Genomic DNA, 18,337 nt, shown 5'->3' on the forward strand with positions numbered 1-18,337 from the left:
TGTCATCTGCATTTACCAAAATTTAGTCAACAGGCCAAAAGTTAATGAATATAGTACAAGTTTTCCTGCAGACAAACAAAGCATATGCATGCACATAACCAAAAACTTTGAATTAAATACTAAAAACACTTTCAGTGCAAAGCAATGTCAGAATAGGAAGTGGCTACCTTAAGTACAGGTAGTCCTCAATTTACAACAACTTATACAGTGACCATTCAAAATTACAGTGACACAAAAAAGGGACTTAAGGCCGTTTTTCCACAGTTATGACCTTTGAAGCATCCTCATGATCATCCAATCAAAATTCAGATGCTTAGCAACGGGTTCATACTTGTGTCCCAAGGTCATACGAACACCTTTTGTGACCTTCTGCCAAGCAAAATCAACAGGGAAGCCAGATTCACTTAACAACCAGGTTCCTAATTTATCAACCGCAGCAATTACTGAAGAATTGCGGCCAGCAAGGTTGTTAAAATGGGGCCAAACTCACTTAACAAACATCTCAATAACAGAAATTTTAGGCTCAATTGTGGTAGTAAGTTGAGGACTACGTGTACAGAGATGGGATGACATCTGAGATGATGCAGTGGAGGAGGAAGAAAGCAGAACTCATAAACTCTCGTAGTAGAGAATGTAAAAGCAAGCTGGCCAGGAGACAGACAGACTCACACTGCAACCCAGAAGGGAGCTACTCACTCAGGCACTGTAGCCCTGTTTTGTTCGGCAGGATTTTGCCACAGAGAGAGCAACAGGTGCCATTAGAGAAGGCGCCTAGTACTAGTTCATGCCCATGCAGTGCCTGTGTTCGCTCCTTTGCCTCCATAGCCTCTTTCTCCCGATCTTTATTCTTACCCTAAGAAAACAGAAAATGCCATAATGTCAAGATTTTTTTTACAACTAAATGCCATCAAACGCCCATTCACTTATTCCTTTCCGATTCAGTTCTTGGAATACTGTCTTTTAGAATATTTGTATTTTTCCCTTTTGATCTCTGTAGGGCCAGAGCAGAGAGATCTTTCTATTTTACTTAGGGGACTGCATCTGAGACATTCTGTAAAGAAAATACCAGCTCTGCCGCTGAGGCATAATTCCTGCTCAGTTGTTCTTTCTCGTGATACCTCCATTATAAACTTCTGATATAAAACCACACGTTTCACTGAGTCAAGTGGTTTGCATACAGCCCTCTCACCTTCTCCTTCTGCCATGAGCCAGTGACACGGTTGCGCAGATTGCTCAGCCGCCGCTTCACCTTAGCGACCTTTTCAGTTTTGTCATTCCTTGGACTCTCTTCATATCTAAGGTAGGCAAGTAGGGAAGGGTGAGAAGAAGGAAGTGAATAAATTTGGCTATAGGAAATCTGTTTTAGATCATTTAACTTCTGTGTCTTCAATTCAGGAAGCTTCCAAAACAGCAGAATATGAAGGTGCTATATTTTAACCCATAGAAGTGACAGGCAGAGAGAACCAAATTAATAAATAAGGAGAGCGAAATATCTCGTCCAGTCTAAAACTATTGGAACATCTAAAAAGGCTTTAGAAAACAAGCCTTTTACTTGGTGCTAAAACTATGAAGAGGGCAACCAGCAGAGCTGCGGCCTGACATATCCCGCCTTTATTGTCTTTATAATTAAGTCAGGATGACGAGCGTATGAGGTACTCCTTCCTCCTGCCTCACAACAACCCTGTGAGGTGAGCTGGGTTGAGACAGAAGAGTGGCTGGTCTCCTGATTTCTGTTTCAGCACTTTAACCACTATACAAAACTGGCTCCAAATCTTCTTAGCCCTACACCAGGGGTAGGCAGCCTCTGTTCTTTTATGACTCATGGACTTCAACTCCCAGAATTCCTGAGTCAGCATAGCTGACTACAACAAACAAACAAATGCAAAGATACAGAACGGATCCCATATCTCCATGAGCACCATCATTGTACAAGTAGTCCTCGGTTTCCGACTGGCTGCTTAACTGTCATTTGAAGTTGCAGCAAACCTCCCCAGAGCTACTTACAACCCATTTTTGAAATTATGATGGCTGCAACCCCTCCCCTCACAATTGCATTTGGGGCACTTGACAACCGGCTCATCTTTATGACTATTTGCAATGTCCTGTGATCGTGTGACCGTGATTTACAATATTTTTTGTTGGTTTCTGACATTTGCTTCCGATTTCCAGGAAAACAACAACAATAAACCGTTAAGGAAAATGGATCCGCTTAAACGACTGCATTGTTGGCCTAATAATCGCCACAAAAGCTGATCAAAAAATGACCACAACGGCTTATGACCATAATTCCAGGCTCAGTTAGGGTTGTAAGTCAAGGACTACCTATATATTCAACACTACCCTTTATTCCTATTGAATCACAGCAGAGTTGGGGACAAAAATGTAACACTAGGCACGTAGATGCAGAGGGAACTTACTCATTAGACAGGAATTCAAACCAGGTCAGGTTTTGCTGGGTTTCACATTTACCTTCAGGTGAGTACAACACCTGTTTAGCACTGGCAAGGAAACACAGTTAAAAAAAAAGGCATTACAATAAAGGCAGCTCAAAAAGTTAAGGAAAATACCGATGCAGCAAATTGCTGATCTAAATAAACAGCGAGGATATCCAATAACACAGGAACCCCCACCATTTTTCTATTCTTAGGTCACCTAATGTTGTGATACAATGACATTACGTCTGACTGGTGGGGTCCAGAAAGAGAGACTTTTCTGCTATTGCCCCTGCCCTGTGGAACACCCTTTTCTCCTCAGAGGTGAGGGAGCCCCCACTTTCCTGGCCTTCCAGAAAGGTGGGAAAACATGGCTCTGTGGGGTTGTTTGGGACGCAGAGAGGAGAACTTAGCCATGGGGCAATTTAACTTCCTGAAAGCCCTCACACACCCCCACCCCGCCTTATAATTATTTTTTTAACATTCCTTGCCTCTTTTAAATTTTATATACTATTTTTATGCTTTTAATATTTTATTAGTATAACCTCCAAGAGTCCCTCTGTGAGGGAGATGGGAGTTCCTAAATAGGAGTAAGTAATTAATATAAACAGCATTTTTAAAAGGAAGAATCAGCAAATGCTATATACCAGGGGTGTCAAACTCAATTTCATTGAGGGCCGCATCAGCATTGCGGTTGCCCTCAAGGGGCCGGGTGGGTGTGGCCAGGGTGGGTGTGGCCTACTGGGTGGGCGTGGCTAGAGTGTGTATGGCCTACTGGGTGGGCGTGGCCAGCTCTACATCGTTCGCATCAAGGGTGCCTATGGGGGCCTGGGCAGGAGTGAGACAGATCTGAGGGTCTCTGGCAGGAGGAGGGTCTCTGGGCCAGGGCCAAGGCAGTGGGGGCCGTTCCCTCACTGTTTCCAAGATGGCTTCGTGGGCCACATGAAACCACTTCGCGGGCCGGATCCAGCCCCCGGGCCTTGTGTTTGACATGTCTGCTGTATACTATATTGCCTTGAGTCTACAGACTTTCAAATACCTTTCTTCCAGTCTAGTGCTTGGAACATAGAAAAGATGTATAGCCAAATATAGTTTGTTAAAAAAAAATCCAGAATATTTTTGCTGACCCCTCTCTATTAAGATAATTTGAATGTCTTTATTTTTCCCAGGAGAATTCCATCACATGCAGGAGCCATTCTGGACTTACAAGGCAATAATTATGTAATGGGATAATAGATGCCACTTTGGGATGATGATACTCAACACTTACCTATGATACTGTGCTAGTTCCTTCAGCACCTCCTGAACCATTAACCTGTTAGAAAATGTAATGAAATCAGATACAGCTTTAGAAGCAATTCCCTACCTCTTTGCTAAAGGGCTACTTCAAGCAGGAATGAATGCTACTAAAGTGTTCCCATTTTCCAAATGCTATCTTCCTCCTAGTGCTCCAAAATTTGAACAAACAACTAAGAATATTTTTCATCTATTTTTTAAATTTCTACCAAAATGCTTTTCTCCCAAAGGGTGTCAGTCCATAAAACATGTAAAAATACCCAAGATTCAACAAGTAGAAAAGTATCAAATAAACCCTATGTCCCCAAACAGGATAAAATGCTAGAACAATGAGCAGGGTTTCTTTATATTACAGATAGAAGAGCTAAGTTCTACAGGGGAAGAAGAATGCTGTTTCCATTCAGGCACTTACACTTGTTCTGGGGCTACGTGGTCCTTTTGAATCATATCCAACACAGGTGGCACAATCCCTAAAATGCAATTTTAAAAAGATTGGGATATGAAAGAGCCTTATAATCATTCTTCAGTTCTCTATCTAATTTCCCACATAGTTTGTACCAGGAGTTTTTAAATATTTTTTGAATAATCCACAGGGCTCTGGTTCATACCTAACATTAAATTATAATCTCTAGGTTCAAATATCACACTAAGCTAAAGCCAAAACCCACCAGAGCTTCATATGAACTTAACTACTCCCCAGAAGAAGCTGGAAGCAAACAAATTGGCACATTTGTCCCATTGTCAACGACAAAAGCAGACAAAAACATTTCCTCTCTTTGTTGCAAGCCCCCTCAAATGTAGTGTAAAAATATTTTTGAATAAGTTAGAAATGAAATACAAGTGACGGCTACCTTACCTATTTGTAGGAACATTTATATTCTAATTTCATTCTCTAAAATATATTTGCTCTAATATTTTTGTGCAGCGATAACAGTGAGATATGAACTCTTACCAGTAGACAGACATAAAACTATACTTAATATCTCAGGAACATATTGACTGTTCTTTTTTTTAGAAAATAAAAGAATGTAAAACTTGCCTAGCTTTATCGCTGAAGAATTTACATATCTTGCACAAACCATGGAAAGTGCTCAAATTTTAAATTTGCTTCTTCCCTCCAATTATTTCTATAGCTTAATCATTTCTAGAAGTCCATCGATCCTGTCCTAAGATTGACAGCTCTGGGTTAAAAGATGTCCCTCGGTTGGAAAGTGTTAGATCAAGAGCAATATTCCCATCATCATATCTTTGCATCTGATAGCATCTCCCTTTTCCAGAAAATCTGTTAACTAGCAATCACTAACCCAGTGAGATTGGAAGCGGGACATCCAGGCTTTGGGATACATGTAGAGAGGGGACATTGCCACAGGAACATGAGACAGAAGTGGACCTCGGCCGCTTCCCACTGTTGTCACTATCCTAAAAGAGAGAGAGCATCCCATTAGCCCTGCTCTCTTTAACCTTGAACAAGTTTTCATTAAGAACATAGTAACAGTGTGGCTAAATCTATTCAGCCCATCACCCCGTTCCCACCATGGAACTATCTAAATGGGAAGCCCACAGAGAGAACCTAAAGAAATACTGTATGTTCATGTTCCCCTGCAATTGGTATTAGAAGCCTACTGGAATGAATTTTTGGTATTCTTCAATTTTTCTCAATTAACCAGGTGCATTAACCATAACGTCCACCTTTTCTAAAGCCAGCTTGGATATATATTGTCCCCGTTTCCATGATGGAGGGTTCTAATCTGCACTGGATTATCCTAGGCGTTATTTTGCCAGCAAGTGAAATGGTATGAGAGACTGCACACCCTATTAACTCTCCTCTCTTTGATATTGATAGGTAGGTTGGCTTCTTCCACTGTGCCATTCTGCAGATTTGTTTGGAGTTTAGTTAGAATCTTGATGGATTCACCTTCTGTTTCTTGCTATATTTCTGCAGCTGCTCTGCAATTCCTTTAGCTTTCTAATTTGGCAATGACCAGAGTGCTGATCTAAGTTCATCTTATAATGCTAGAGTGGGGGGGTGGTCTTCAAAACTTGGCCCTTTTAGGACTTGTGGACTTCAACTCCCAGAATTCCTCAGCCAGAGTGCCTGGCTGAGGAATTCTGGGAGCTGAAGTCCACTAGTCCTAAAAGGGCCAAGTTTGAAGACCCCTGTGCTAGAGCTTCTGGTAAATAGGGAATATTTTTAAGGTATCTTAAACATTGACATTTCCACTGGACAGGATTTCAGTATATTCTTTGTTTTCTCTTCTTGGAATCTGTCCACTAGTGTCCTTTAATATACACATTTCAGGTTGAAATCTTCTGAGTTCAGAGACCTTTTTGAAGTCATGTCTCTACACGTGTTGTCCTACTGCTTTTTTGCCTCTTCGAACAGCTCTCTTAATATTTTTTGGTCAAACTCCTTCCTGAGAACTTTGTCTCTCTTTGCTCTGGCTTAATCCTCTTTAGCAATTTTCATCCTCTGTTCTAACACCCCAGTTTGTTTTCTTCTTTTCCTTGGTCTTTGGCAGTCTCTTCTCATAGCAACTTTCCTAACCCAGTCCCAAATCCCACTCTTTCTTGATCAATGGGTTTCAGGATTTCCAAGTGATTTGTGATGTTCTCCTTGTAAATGGTGGGTCAAGATATGGTCAGGCTCATAGTGTGGAAACTGGCTGGCTTCCTTCTTTCACTTTAGCTTAATTTGGAATGTGAGCATGAATAGTTCATGATCTCCGCCACCGTCAGCCCCCGGCCCCTTCTTTGCTTAAGGTGATGCAATGCTAATGCGTTCATTAAACCCTGAGACACTCTGTTCCACTTGGTTCTTTTAGCGCAAGAGGAGGCAGCCCCCATTTGGCAGCTATTAGAACACACCTCAGATTTAGCACCAAACCATCATATATATATATATATTGGCAGCACAGTTTCCAGTTTGTTGCCTGAAAAAGGTGAAAAATAGGCGTGTTAAACCTCTGCAAAGTTTAACAGGCCTATTGTACAACAATTTTAAATCCTCCAATCCTTTCTCCGAAATGGGCTTCCGGATTTCCCCCAGTTACCTCCAGCTGCCACCTTTGAAGACCAGCTGACCTTTCCCCCATTTATTGATTCTACGCTCAGGGATGCAAGTGTTCGCTTTGATGTGCACTTACAGCAGGGGGTCTTCAAACGTGGCCCTTTTATGACTTGTGGGCTTCAAGTTGAAGTCCACAAGTCATAAAAGAGGTTTGAAGACACCTGGGCTTATAGCATCGATTCTAGGGAGGCTCTGAAGGAGGAGATAACGTGATAACTGTGAGCAGAGCCTCATGATCCAGGAACAGGCACGGCTGATCTACAAGGCAAAATGGGCCCTGATTGCCACCTCCTGGCCCTGGTTGCCACACCTGCTTCTTGAGTTGTAAGTCCAGAAGGACCTCCAGATAGTATACACAGGATCTGTTTGGGGCCCCATCCCCAAAATCTGTTGGTTCACCAAATATGGTGAAGCCCCAGATTTTAAAAGACCCCCAACACCCAAAGCCATTCCGTCTTGCTAGGTTCAACTGAAGCCTGTTTTTCCCATCCAGACCCCCCCCCCAGCCTCCAGGCCCTAGAACAGGACATCCCTGCCTTTGGTTTTCATTTCCAGGTTCCACACCTTGAGGGACCTGATCCCACAACTCTGAAATCAGCTCTTTTCGTAGTTGTGAAAATGCGATGACCTTTAAAAGAGGTTTAAATACCTTTTTTTTTTTACTTAACAGAGGAGTTGATTGTCCCACCTTACTCAAATTTAGTGGACCCTTCCAGGTTAACAATAGTTTTAAATTGCATACACTTGGTTCTGTTTCAGGGTATTGTTTTAAATACATCAGTGTCGACTGGTTGTTTTTATGTTAAAAATACCGAGGTCTGATTGGATTGGTTTATAATATTGTGTTGTTGTAAGGGGGGTGGGGTAGGGGGGTGTTTTAGTTGTTCTGTTTTTATTTTGTACCACCCTACAACTTTCTAAGGCTGGGAGAAAATGAGGTCCCAATTCAAAAATGAATTACTGTCTGTCTCACAGATTAGTCTGCTTTGCCTGGATTGCCTTTTCCACTGACAGCATTTTTACATATTAGACAAAGGACAAAGGACCTTTGTTACTTGCTAGCTAATCCTTATCTGGAGATGCAGAAGGTGACACCTGGGACTTTTTGCATTAAGTTTTAGTGTCTTCTTTTAATGGCTACGTCACCAGGTCTGAGTTACCTCATAGGCATAAATATAGTTTGGTAAAGCCTCAGGCCATGGGCTTAACTAGCTTTTGGGGTTTTTTTAAGAGGACTAGGAGGCACTTGAAGCAGCCGACTGAAGCAAACAGCTAATCTGGCCATGCTCTCATCGCCACGTTAGGTGGGTGCTACATCCACTCCATAATGCAGGGCAGCCAACAAAACAGCCAGGACTCACCACATTCCCAGGCTTTTCCACAAGGCCCACGTTTTGGCACAAAGGCTCAGCCTCCGCTTTGATCACACCGCTACCATGCCAAGCCTCTAGTCCTGACCAAGACAGAGGTGGGGAGAAATGAGGGAGACTCGTCTCTTTTTCTTCCTCCTTTTCTGTGTCACTCCCTAGCTCTGATGCATCCAGGCTGAACCTGATGGGGAATAAAATTGGATCACAGGAGAAGAAACATTTCAAGGACACAGCAGTCTTAACTCTACCAGACATACCAGGGGGGTTTTAAGGGGTTTTCTCATTTATTTATTTATTTTGTACTGATTCCTTAAAATGCAGAATTGAGCATTTCAGGAACTCTTTTTAAAACCAGCAGGGAACGTAAATTCTCCGTTGCTGTGATATGATTACGTGCAATTACTTTTTTTCTGCTGTATTTCTTCAATTATTATAGTAATATTATACTTATAATAATACCCTGAACGACTTTGAAAATTCATTACCTACAAAAAGAAAAGAGAAGAAAACTTTTAGTCCTACTGCCCTAGAATTCTGGTGGGCGGGAAAGTTAAGCTAAGCAAGCATGCTATGAATTAAGGTACAGAAAGGTAATTTTTAGTTTATTATACTTTTTGTTTACAATCTTGATATTTAATGCATTTGCCTCACCCAATATGGCCTAACACAGGGGTAGGCAACCTCGGCTCTTTTATGACTCATGGACTATGCTGACTCAGGAATTCTGGGAGTTGAAGTCCATGAGTCATAAAAGAGCCGAGGTTGCCTACCCCTGGCCTAACACATCCATTAATGTATTCGTCCTTAATGTCTATGGAGATTCTTAATCATCCAGGTCATGGCTGTCCCAAAGATGTTTTTCAAAAGGCAACTGAAGAATTGAAGAAGCTTCGTGGATGAGAAGCGAAATATTTTCAAGGGAAAAAACCAGGAGAGTCTAGTTGCCTTTTGAAAAGCACCTTTGGGATATTCATTTTTAGCTGATCCTTCTTGTTTGCAAATAAAACTCTTTAAAAGTTTCAAGCAAAATTATTGCATGCAGAATTAGCATTTAACTATACACTTCTTCGTTTGCATTGCTTAAGCTGAGTAAAGATGCCAGGTTCCCTGTCAAATTTATTTACACTGCTTTTATAGCATTTACACAAGGATAACTCAGGGGCTGTTGGGACAGCAGTTGAGAATTGATGTGTTTGGCACGTTCTTCTAACAAGTCATAGAAGATCACTTTATTTATTTCTTCTTTTTTTTCCTTAAAGAACATCTTTTGAGAGTGGATGGAGGTGTTCGAGAGAAAGGGAGTCACAGAACACGAGTCGCTCTTGAAGACCAGTCTCAGCATTAATGGGGCATAATAACTAGATCGATTAACAAGAGGGTTGTTTCTGCTAGCCTGGATCACAAAAGCGATCGCTGAATCTCTGATGATCTGTTGTGAGATTTAGCAGAGAGGTACGACTCTCAGACGTGATTAGCCTTCCCCCGCCCCAAACCCCTTCTTTTACACCTGGCATAAAGTCTGCTTAGTGACAGGAGAAGTCCAGTGCCTGTGACAGAAATCTTTGCCAAGATCCCAAGAGGAGATAATTCCTCAGGGACCTTATAAGGAGGAGAGAGTTTAAAATAGCCCGTCTTCTGGCTGTGCTCTAAAATCAATATTGCTTGTTCAAAGTTGGCAGTGAAATAGGGAGGCATCTACTCGTGAGATTTTTTTTACAGCCGAGTCCTTAAAAAGGAATGCCCAGCGTTAGTTGCACACACACACCCCAATTCAACAAATATTATTCTCATTCATCACCTGACAGCTTTTCCTCTTTATAAGGGGTGATAGCAATTCTGATTTTTTTTAAGGCAGCCCCCCTTTCCTTTTGAAAGGCATGTTGCAGATACCTGTTAAGAGACACTTTAGTTGATACCAGCAAGAATTCGGGCATTTAGAAAATCAGAATTAAGTTTTGCAATACCCGAATCGGTACAAATGAAGCCAAACATTTTACAAACTAACTTCATAGGATAGGTAAATCAAAAGGTAAGTCTTTTGAAATATGAGCTCCAAAAGGAGAATCTTCTGCAAATTCTGTGTGTTTATTAAAGTAAGCTCTGCAAACCCACAAAGTTCATTTCTTCCCTAACAACTTACGGCATCTTCATAGCCTCATTTCGCTGTTATTGAAGTGATATTAAAGCCTGTCCACAGTACTGTTATTTCGGCACGACAATAGTTGGATAACTTTAGGAGATGCAGAAATTAACTTAGTTTATGATCACAGAATACATCTGTATCTTGTGTTTGGATACAACACTCTTTATTGAATCAACGAATTGATCCAAGAAAAAAAGTAAACCCTGCACTTAGGGGGGGAAATGCTAGGAAGAAAAAAAAATGTATCTTTTGTTACCTTTTATTCTTTTTATATTCTTGGATTAAATTACCAGAAGGGATGGAGTGACTGACACAATTATTACCCAATGAGCCACATGACTAAGGGAGTTTAAACCCAGTTTTCCATGTTTCTTGTATTCAGAACCAATATTTGCAGGTTATTCACTCCAGACAAGCAATTAAATCCAGATCTCTGCTCAGCAATGAGTGATGTAAGTATGAGTGATGTAAGACCATACCATTCAAGCAATAGAATACTTATCACACTTAACATAATCCAGCAGCTCCCAGCAGGAACATGATCACGAAAGTACATCTGGAAAGTAGGTTGCAGAAACTTGCCACTCATTAAAATGAACAAGATCTTGTGGAGATTTAAGATTATAGGTTCGATAAGATCTTCTTGGGGTTTTATTTCAATAGATATAACCTGAGCCTAGTACTGAGCACTCAACCCACTACAGCATATCCAACATAGGCTATGAAACAGATAATACTACTGTATAACAGCAATATCTCAGAAACAACCAACAGATTATTACAACCACATGGTATGATCATAGCACACACACAAAACAGGAGTCATCTACTACAACATCCATTGTAAAGAATGTAACAGCCACTATGTAGGCTAAATAGGCAAAAGACTAACAGAGCTTATCCATGAACACCAATTAACAGTCAAAAGACACAATGAAAACCCCTTAATCTCATAACACATGGACAGATTCAACCATTGGGAAACTTATTAGCATGCTAGATCAAGCCAAATCCAAAAACGCTAGGGAATTCCTGGAAGCTTGGCACTCAGACAAATCAGTCATCAATAGAGACAAACCACATTTAAACACCATTCAAAAGGGTCAGTATAAAAGCTAAGAAGGAAACGAAAAGACAGAAAACAGCCTCTCCAGCAGCCAACATCCAGATAAGCAGGGATTGACACCAGATCAAAAAAAAAATCAAGCAGAAAACAATATCCTACTCAAAGAACTACAAAGGAGACAATGACACCCACACAGTGTATAAACAGGGAGCAAACTGCACGCTTACTAGCATTAATGATGTTACCTAGAGAGCCAAGCCCAGAAAGCATCAAGGATTACACAGAATAAGATAATTTCAGAAAATAACTTGATTTATCACTATGCCCTCAAAAGAATAGTTGGAATATGAAAGCCCTTATTCCAGTCAAAAAAGAAGTTGGTAAATCAGCTGGCAAGGATACATACTGTACAGTACATACATTCATGCATACATATTTATTGAAAGTATTTTCCTATAATTCGTAGATCCTAAATTGGCTATTTGAAACTCTATTTTGCCTGAAAAGTAGTAGCAACTTAAGAGCAGCTCAGAAGAAAAATAAGCTTCGCTTAATCAAAGAAACTCCAGAAGGTCTTGTACGTTAGAGCAGAGCTGAGGCGTCAATATGAAAAGTTTGTGAATATGTATAAATCCTATTCCTCATACCTGAGTAATTGCCTAAACTGCAGTAGTAGCCAGTTTGGTCGAGTGGTTAAAGACATCAAGCTATAAACCTGGGAGTCTGTCAGTTCTAGTCCCGCCTTAGGCATGAAAGCCAGCTGGGTGACTTTGGGCCACTCATTCTCTCTCAATACAACTCACCTCCACAGGGTGGTGGTTGTGGGGAAAGTAGGAGGAAGAGGAAGTAATAGGTACCGCAGGTTGCAATCTTGAACTGTTTATAAAAATGAACGGGGGATATAAATGAATACATTTGTGGCTGTTATCTTTTTAAAGTAGTTCATTCACATTCTTTTGCTTAAGTTGCTTAAGTTGGGTGTATCATCTCTTTACTGCATATATAAAAGCAAAGAGAAGTCCAAAGAAAGATGCAATTTAAATGGTGGAATTTTAGTTTTATTCCAGCTCCTCCAATATCAGCCTTTTCAGCTTTCCCATTCCTAGGACAGACTCACCTACGCTGGGCATCTGTTGGAGACTGAAGACTTTCCCAGCTGTGCCGCCGTGATGTAGACATAGACCTGGTCAAAACTGGAAATCCTTCCTCATCACGCAGTGGCTGTTCCTGCTCACCTTTGACCAAGCTCCCCTGGTTCTCAGAACTGCATGGACAAGCACAGACTTCCTCCAAATAGTGATGTGACATCTCAAAACTGGCAGGTGTATCCAAGCTCTGAGCACTGGCAGGTATCTCCTCACAACCTGTGGAATTTTTCGCTGATGAGCAAAAACCAGGAGTTTCCTGTGATGTCCAATCAAGCCGCAAGGACATGTTACTGTTCATCTCTGTAGGTGCAAGAAATTCCAGATCCTTATAATACTCTGATCCCTGGAGAGCAGAGTCTATAGAGAGTAGATCTTCTGTGCTGCTGTCAACAATACATGGAAGTGTGTCCTGTTCTGGAGAAGAGGCATCTTCCTGCCAAAGGAGGGAGGGAATAATTAAATATGTCAAGGGGGGTAAGGCATGGATGGAGACATACAGTAGAAAGACACACACACACAGAGAGTTAGTTTAGTAGTTAAGGTATTGGGCTAGAAACTGGGAGAATGTGAGTTCTAGTTCTCCCTTAGGCATAAAAGCTGGCTGGGTGACCTTGGACCAATCACCAGGAGGCTGTGAGTTCTAGTCCCACTTTAGGCACGAGAGCTGGGTGGGTGATTTTGGGCCAGTCACACTCTCTCTCAGCCCAACCCACTTCCCTGGCTGTGGTTGTGGGGAAAATAGGGGGCAGAAACACTACCTTGAGTTGTACAAAGAAGATTTAATAGTAAGCAGCAGTTGTATAAAAGAAGAGGTAATTTTTTCTTCTGATGGTATTTTTTTCCCTATTGTGTAATACCTAGCACAATCTGGGTCATATCTGAATACAGCTTAGTGTACCGCAGATTGAATTCAGTCATCATGCTAACCCATAAAGTGATTTGTACACATTTGGCTTAGCAAAACCAGACTCTATAGTTTTGCTTCATTGTTGTTGTTGTTAGTTGCGAAGTCGTGTCCAACCCATCGCGACCCCATGGACGACGTTCCTCCAGGCCTTCCTATCCTCTACCATCTTCTGGAGTCCATTTAGGCTCCCGCCTACCGCTTCAGTGACTCCATCCAGCCACCTCATTCTCTGTTGTCCCCTTCTTCTATTGCCCTCAATCTTTCCCAGCATTAGGCTCTTCTCCAGTGAGTCCTTCCTTCTCATTAGGTGGCCAAAGTATTTGAGTGCTGTGGTTAATATTCAGCATGAGTGAATCCACCTATTTCTGCCTTAATTGATAAATCATGGTTGGCAAATATATTGCCTGCAACCAGAAAATCAAATGTGGCTTTTTCTTCTTTGGGCTTGGAGGATTTCAGATAATATTCTTGCCTCCCTTGTGAAAATGTCTCCAAATGGAGGTTCTCCAGACCTATTTAGGAAGGTATTTGAACAGATTGAAAACTGAGTAATTGAGACAAAATCATATGAGATACAAAAGGATACAAGGATGGTTGTGTCAATTTTTTTTAAAGAAAACACACACAAACAACATCTGGTTTTTGGTCTATGTCTTTTAAATCTCAGCCCTGTTATTTGGAATTAATGTTTGAATCTTCTGCATATTAAAAAAAAGCCTCTGTGTTAACTAGAGACTTCCTTTTTAAACTGACCTTTGTTGTGTATTATCTACAGTCCATTTGTTGTCTGGGCATTATCTTCTCTGATTCTCCAGGTCAGCATATCGAGAACAGATATTTTCACACAGTCTCATCCAACTCACTTTCTTATGAGAGATGCTGGCAACAGAATAACAGAGTTGGAAGGGACCTTGGAGATCTTCTAGTCCAGACATGTCAAACACAAGGCCCGGGGGCTAGATCCGGCCCATGAAGTGGTTTCATGCGGCCCGCGAAGCCATCCTGGAAACAGTGAGGGAACGGCCCCCACTGCCTTGGCCCTGGCCCAGAGACCCTCAGATCTGTCCCACTCCTGCCCAGGCCCCCATAGGCCCCCTTGATGCGAACGATGTAGAGCTGGCCACGCCCACCCAGTAGGCCATACGCACTCTAGCCATGCCCACCCAGTAGGCCACGCCCACCCTGGCCATACCCACCCGGTCCCCTGAGGGCAACCGCAATGCTGATGTGGCCCTCAATGAAATTGAGTTTGACACCTACTCCAACCCCTTGCTCAGGCAGGAAACCCTATATCATTTCAGACAAATGGTTGTCCAATCTCTTCTTTAAAATCTTCACCAAAAACTTCTGGAAGCAAGTCATTCCACTGATTAATTGTTCTAACTGTCAGGAAATTCATCCTTATTGCTAGATTGGATCTGTCTTTGATTAGTTTCCATCCGTTGTTTCTTGTCCTGCCTTCAGGTGCTTTGGAGAATAGCTTGACTCCCTCTTCTTTGTGGCAGCCCCTGAGATATTGGAACACTGCTATCATGTCACCCCAAGTCCTTCTCTTCATTAAATTAGACATACTCAATTCCTGCAACTGTTCTGCATATGTTTTAGCCTCCAATCCCCTACTCATCTTTGCTGCTCTTCTCTGCACTCTTTCTAGGGTCTCAACCTCTGTTTTTATATGGTGTGGTGACCAAAACTGGATGCAATATTCCAAGTATGGTCTCACCAAGGCATTATAAAGTGGTACTAACACTTCATGTAATCTTGATTTTGTCCCTTGGTTCTATCCCTTGATTGTAGCCTGCAGTTGAATGAATTAGTGACCTTCAGCACACCAGCCATGTACTCTGCCACTGAATTCTGCAGCTTTTCTTAGAATGACATACCCAGTGTCTGGAGAGACAGTTTCAAATCAAGAAGTTCACAAACAAAATTTCCACTGCTGAAAATGCTCCCTTGCAGCTTCCGATACATATAGGATACACAAAACTGTTCCACTGCTTGGGAATTCACTCACCAATCAAGGAGGAAAAAAAAAACATCTTTACAGCTTGTGGAAGACACCTAGTTCTGACTGAAGTGAGAATTTAAATGCTTTTTGGAATTACCACCTTGAAGGGGTTGTTCCTCTAATGCCACATTGTTTCATCTAAAAATAGTTCCACAAATACATGTAAGTGGAAGGATCCTTAGGTTGCCTTCCTAAGTACCCAGTTTATAGTCTGATCAGAGAGCGGCACAGACCTAGGTTACTTTCTGTCTCCAAACACACAGTTAGGTTGTCCATCTCAGTTAAAAAGGTAAAGGTTCCCCCGCACATGAGTGCTAGTCGTTTCCGACTCTAGGGGCCGGTGCTCATCTCCGTTTCAAAGCTGAAGAGCCAGCGCTTGTCCGAGGACGTCTCCATGGTCATGTGGCCGGCATGACTAGATGCCAAAGGCGTGCGGAATGCTATTACCTTCCCACCATAGTGGTCCCTATTTTTCTACTTGCCTTTTTACGTGCTTTCGAACTGCTAGGTTGGCAGAAGTAACAGGCGCTCATTCTGCTACGCGGCACTCAGGATTCAACCCGCCAAACTGCCGACCTTCTGATTGACAAGCTCAGCGTCCTAACCCGCTGAGCCACCGCATCATTGTAATTTTAGATATTTGAGGGAACACCTGCTGCCAGCATCAAGTTCCCTTCGTCCAGTGCGCTTGCAGAGGGAGGGTCTTCTCAGGGTGCCGCCAGTAAAAGATTGCTGGCGGATAACACCCAGGGGGAGGGCCTTTTCTGTGGGTGCACCTGCCCTCTGGAACCAGCTGCCCATGGAGCTCAGGACTGCCCCTGACCTACGCTCATTCCGCCGGGACCTGAACACTTGGCTCTTTGAGCTCTCTGACCCAGGCTGAGAATTTTAACTGGGGTTTTATTTTCAGGGATAATTTAATCTTTTAGTTCTCTTTTAACTTTGTATTTTATATTGATATGATTTTAAAATGCCCTGTAAACCGCCCTGAGTCCTTCAGGAAAGGGCGGTATATAAATCTAATAAAATCTAAATCTAAAAATCTAAATCCCTTCCATCTCAGTTACCAGACCGCAATTAATGTACTCACCCTCTCCTCTGCCATGCTGCCAAAGAAGACCTCGTCCTCAGCAATCAAGGATGGGGACAAAGTGTTGGGGCTGTTACACCCTGAGGTGGAGGCAGCGCGAGTGCTGGGGAAATCTGCGCTTCGCTTGCAGTCTGACCCTGAGTGAAAGGAGCAGAAGGACCCGGTTACAAGGCAGGAAGGCTGCAGGCCAGAGGAAGAAGCAGCCTCTTATCTCTCCACCAGCTGAAGGATACAGAAATAACTGCAACGGTGTAGGAAAAACACAGCATTTGCCTTCACTCTTCCTACAGTATCTTTCTGATTCCCCATTGCATTGTTGAAATGAAATGTAGGACCAGCTATTGTTAGTATTACTATTAGCTCTTAGTTAATGATCTAATATTGAGATAATGTTGATTTTATTGGCATGAGGTCTTTGGTTTAGCATACTGTACTAAAATCTACATGCCGTTTCTGACGTGCCAATTCATTATCTACACGTGTAGTAGAAATGTAGCCGCTACGTTTTCTTTTGGAATCAGCTTCCTTACCGTAGCAAATCTTATTCCAAGTCTGTTGCATTGCTTTGCCACCGTGTACTTTGGGAACACTGCACAGCTAATCTGATACTTATTGATGGACGCCTACTACAAACCAGGGCACACACTTCCAAATACATTTTTAAAATCAAGCATTCATTCGGGTGAAAATCTAGAATGTATGCTGAAAGATTTATATTATTCTTTATTTTATACATTTAAATCTTTGTAATTTTAGAAGTTCTGCCCTAGGCACATTCTGCTTTTTTAAATGAACCTGCCAAGCAACTTGAGAGAGTCACTTTAAATCTTTAGGTCTCAGAAAGCATCACACTCTGCCAGTGCGTTTACGTCTAACAGCTGCTGTCTAAAATGCAGCGTGCATTTTTTATTTTTTGCACAGGGAACGTTGCTCTTAAATCTGGACAAATTAGTGAAGCCCCCCCCCACACACACAGAGACACATTCTAGAAGTCAGGCGGGAACATCTTAAATTAGATTCAGATCAGGGCTGCTGTTGCTCCAGGTTTCCTCCTCTTTTGCAAAAGACAAAACCAGCTAACAGTTTCTTGTCATCGCTAGTTTGAAGTGACACTCCAGCCTGGGAACAGAGCCAGTGGCGTTGTTGCCCAGAGTGTCCCAGGCCCACCCAGAGTTCTTAACACTTATCCTCAAATCTGACCTCCCTCCCTCAAACAATCCAGCCTCAATACACGATAAATCAGTCCCCGTAAACTCTGGAACATGCTGTGCACAGAAGAGGTGGCTCCGTGTGGGGAGACCATTTTAGGCAATGTGCAGACCTCTAACAGGAGACTGGGGGATGCCAAACTCTTTCCCCCAGCATGCTCCCCTTTGGCTGTCTGGCCTTACTTCAGAGTGGCTGAGTGATTTCCAGGTGGTACCATGGAGAGAGACAAACTCTGCCAAAACACTGAAGGAGGGGGAAGGAGAGGCCAGACATCCTCATACTTTATTTATGGTGATGAGAAGATAGGAGAGCACATTCAAAGGCAAGAGGGTAGAGTGGAGCATTTCACCAAGCTTTGAAAATACTGGTATCCATCGGTGTGTTATGCAGAGCCATTACATATTTGCAGGAAACAAGGCAGTTGTCTAATAAGATTTTTGTTTTTTTAAAAGGAGTGAAGATATTTTTTAAAAACCCACCCTAGTCAGATTCTGTCCTAAGGCAACTGACATGTTGATGGCGGTTTAATCCAAGATTCATCTCTGATGAATTAAGATTATCTCATACATGTTTAGTCTATCCTGGGATCTTCACGTGCTGG

The 18,337-nt window shown here is 42.2% G+C and overlaps 2 protein-coding genes across 2 annotated transcripts in view; one reads left to right on the forward strand and one right to left on the reverse strand.

Annotated features, from left to right (window-relative positions):
- ARHGEF18 (Rho/Rac guanine nucleotide exchange factor 18) overlaps positions 1-5,114 on the reverse strand; it is a 63,977-nt gene extending 58,863 nt beyond the window's left edge. Inside the window, exons 1-6 of the mRNA XM_083366106.1 lie at positions 5,033-5,114; positions 4,141-4,198; positions 3,703-3,747; positions 2,418-2,498; positions 1,190-1,295; positions 697-853 (exon numbers count right to left, since the gene is read on the reverse strand). Coding sequence (XP_083222232.1) covers positions 697-853; positions 1,190-1,295; positions 2,418-2,498; positions 3,703-3,747; positions 4,141-4,175 — 424 coding nt within the window. The 5' untranslated portion in view covers positions 4,176-4,198; positions 5,033-5,114. The remainder of the gene's footprint in view (positions 1-696; positions 854-1,189; positions 1,296-2,417; positions 2,499-3,702; positions 3,748-4,140; positions 4,199-5,032) is intronic.
- The window catches only part of RPL36 (ribosomal protein L36), a 343,666-nt gene that overhangs the window by 184,211 nt on the left and 141,118 nt on the right, over positions 1-18,337 (forward strand). The gene's annotated exons all lie outside the window — the stretch shown is intronic.

This window comes from Vipera ursinii (genome assembly GCF_947247035.1).
Source record: "Vipera ursinii genome assembly, chromosome: 1".
Taxonomy (NCBI): domain Eukaryota; kingdom Metazoa; phylum Chordata; class Lepidosauria; order Squamata; family Viperidae; genus Vipera; species Vipera ursinii.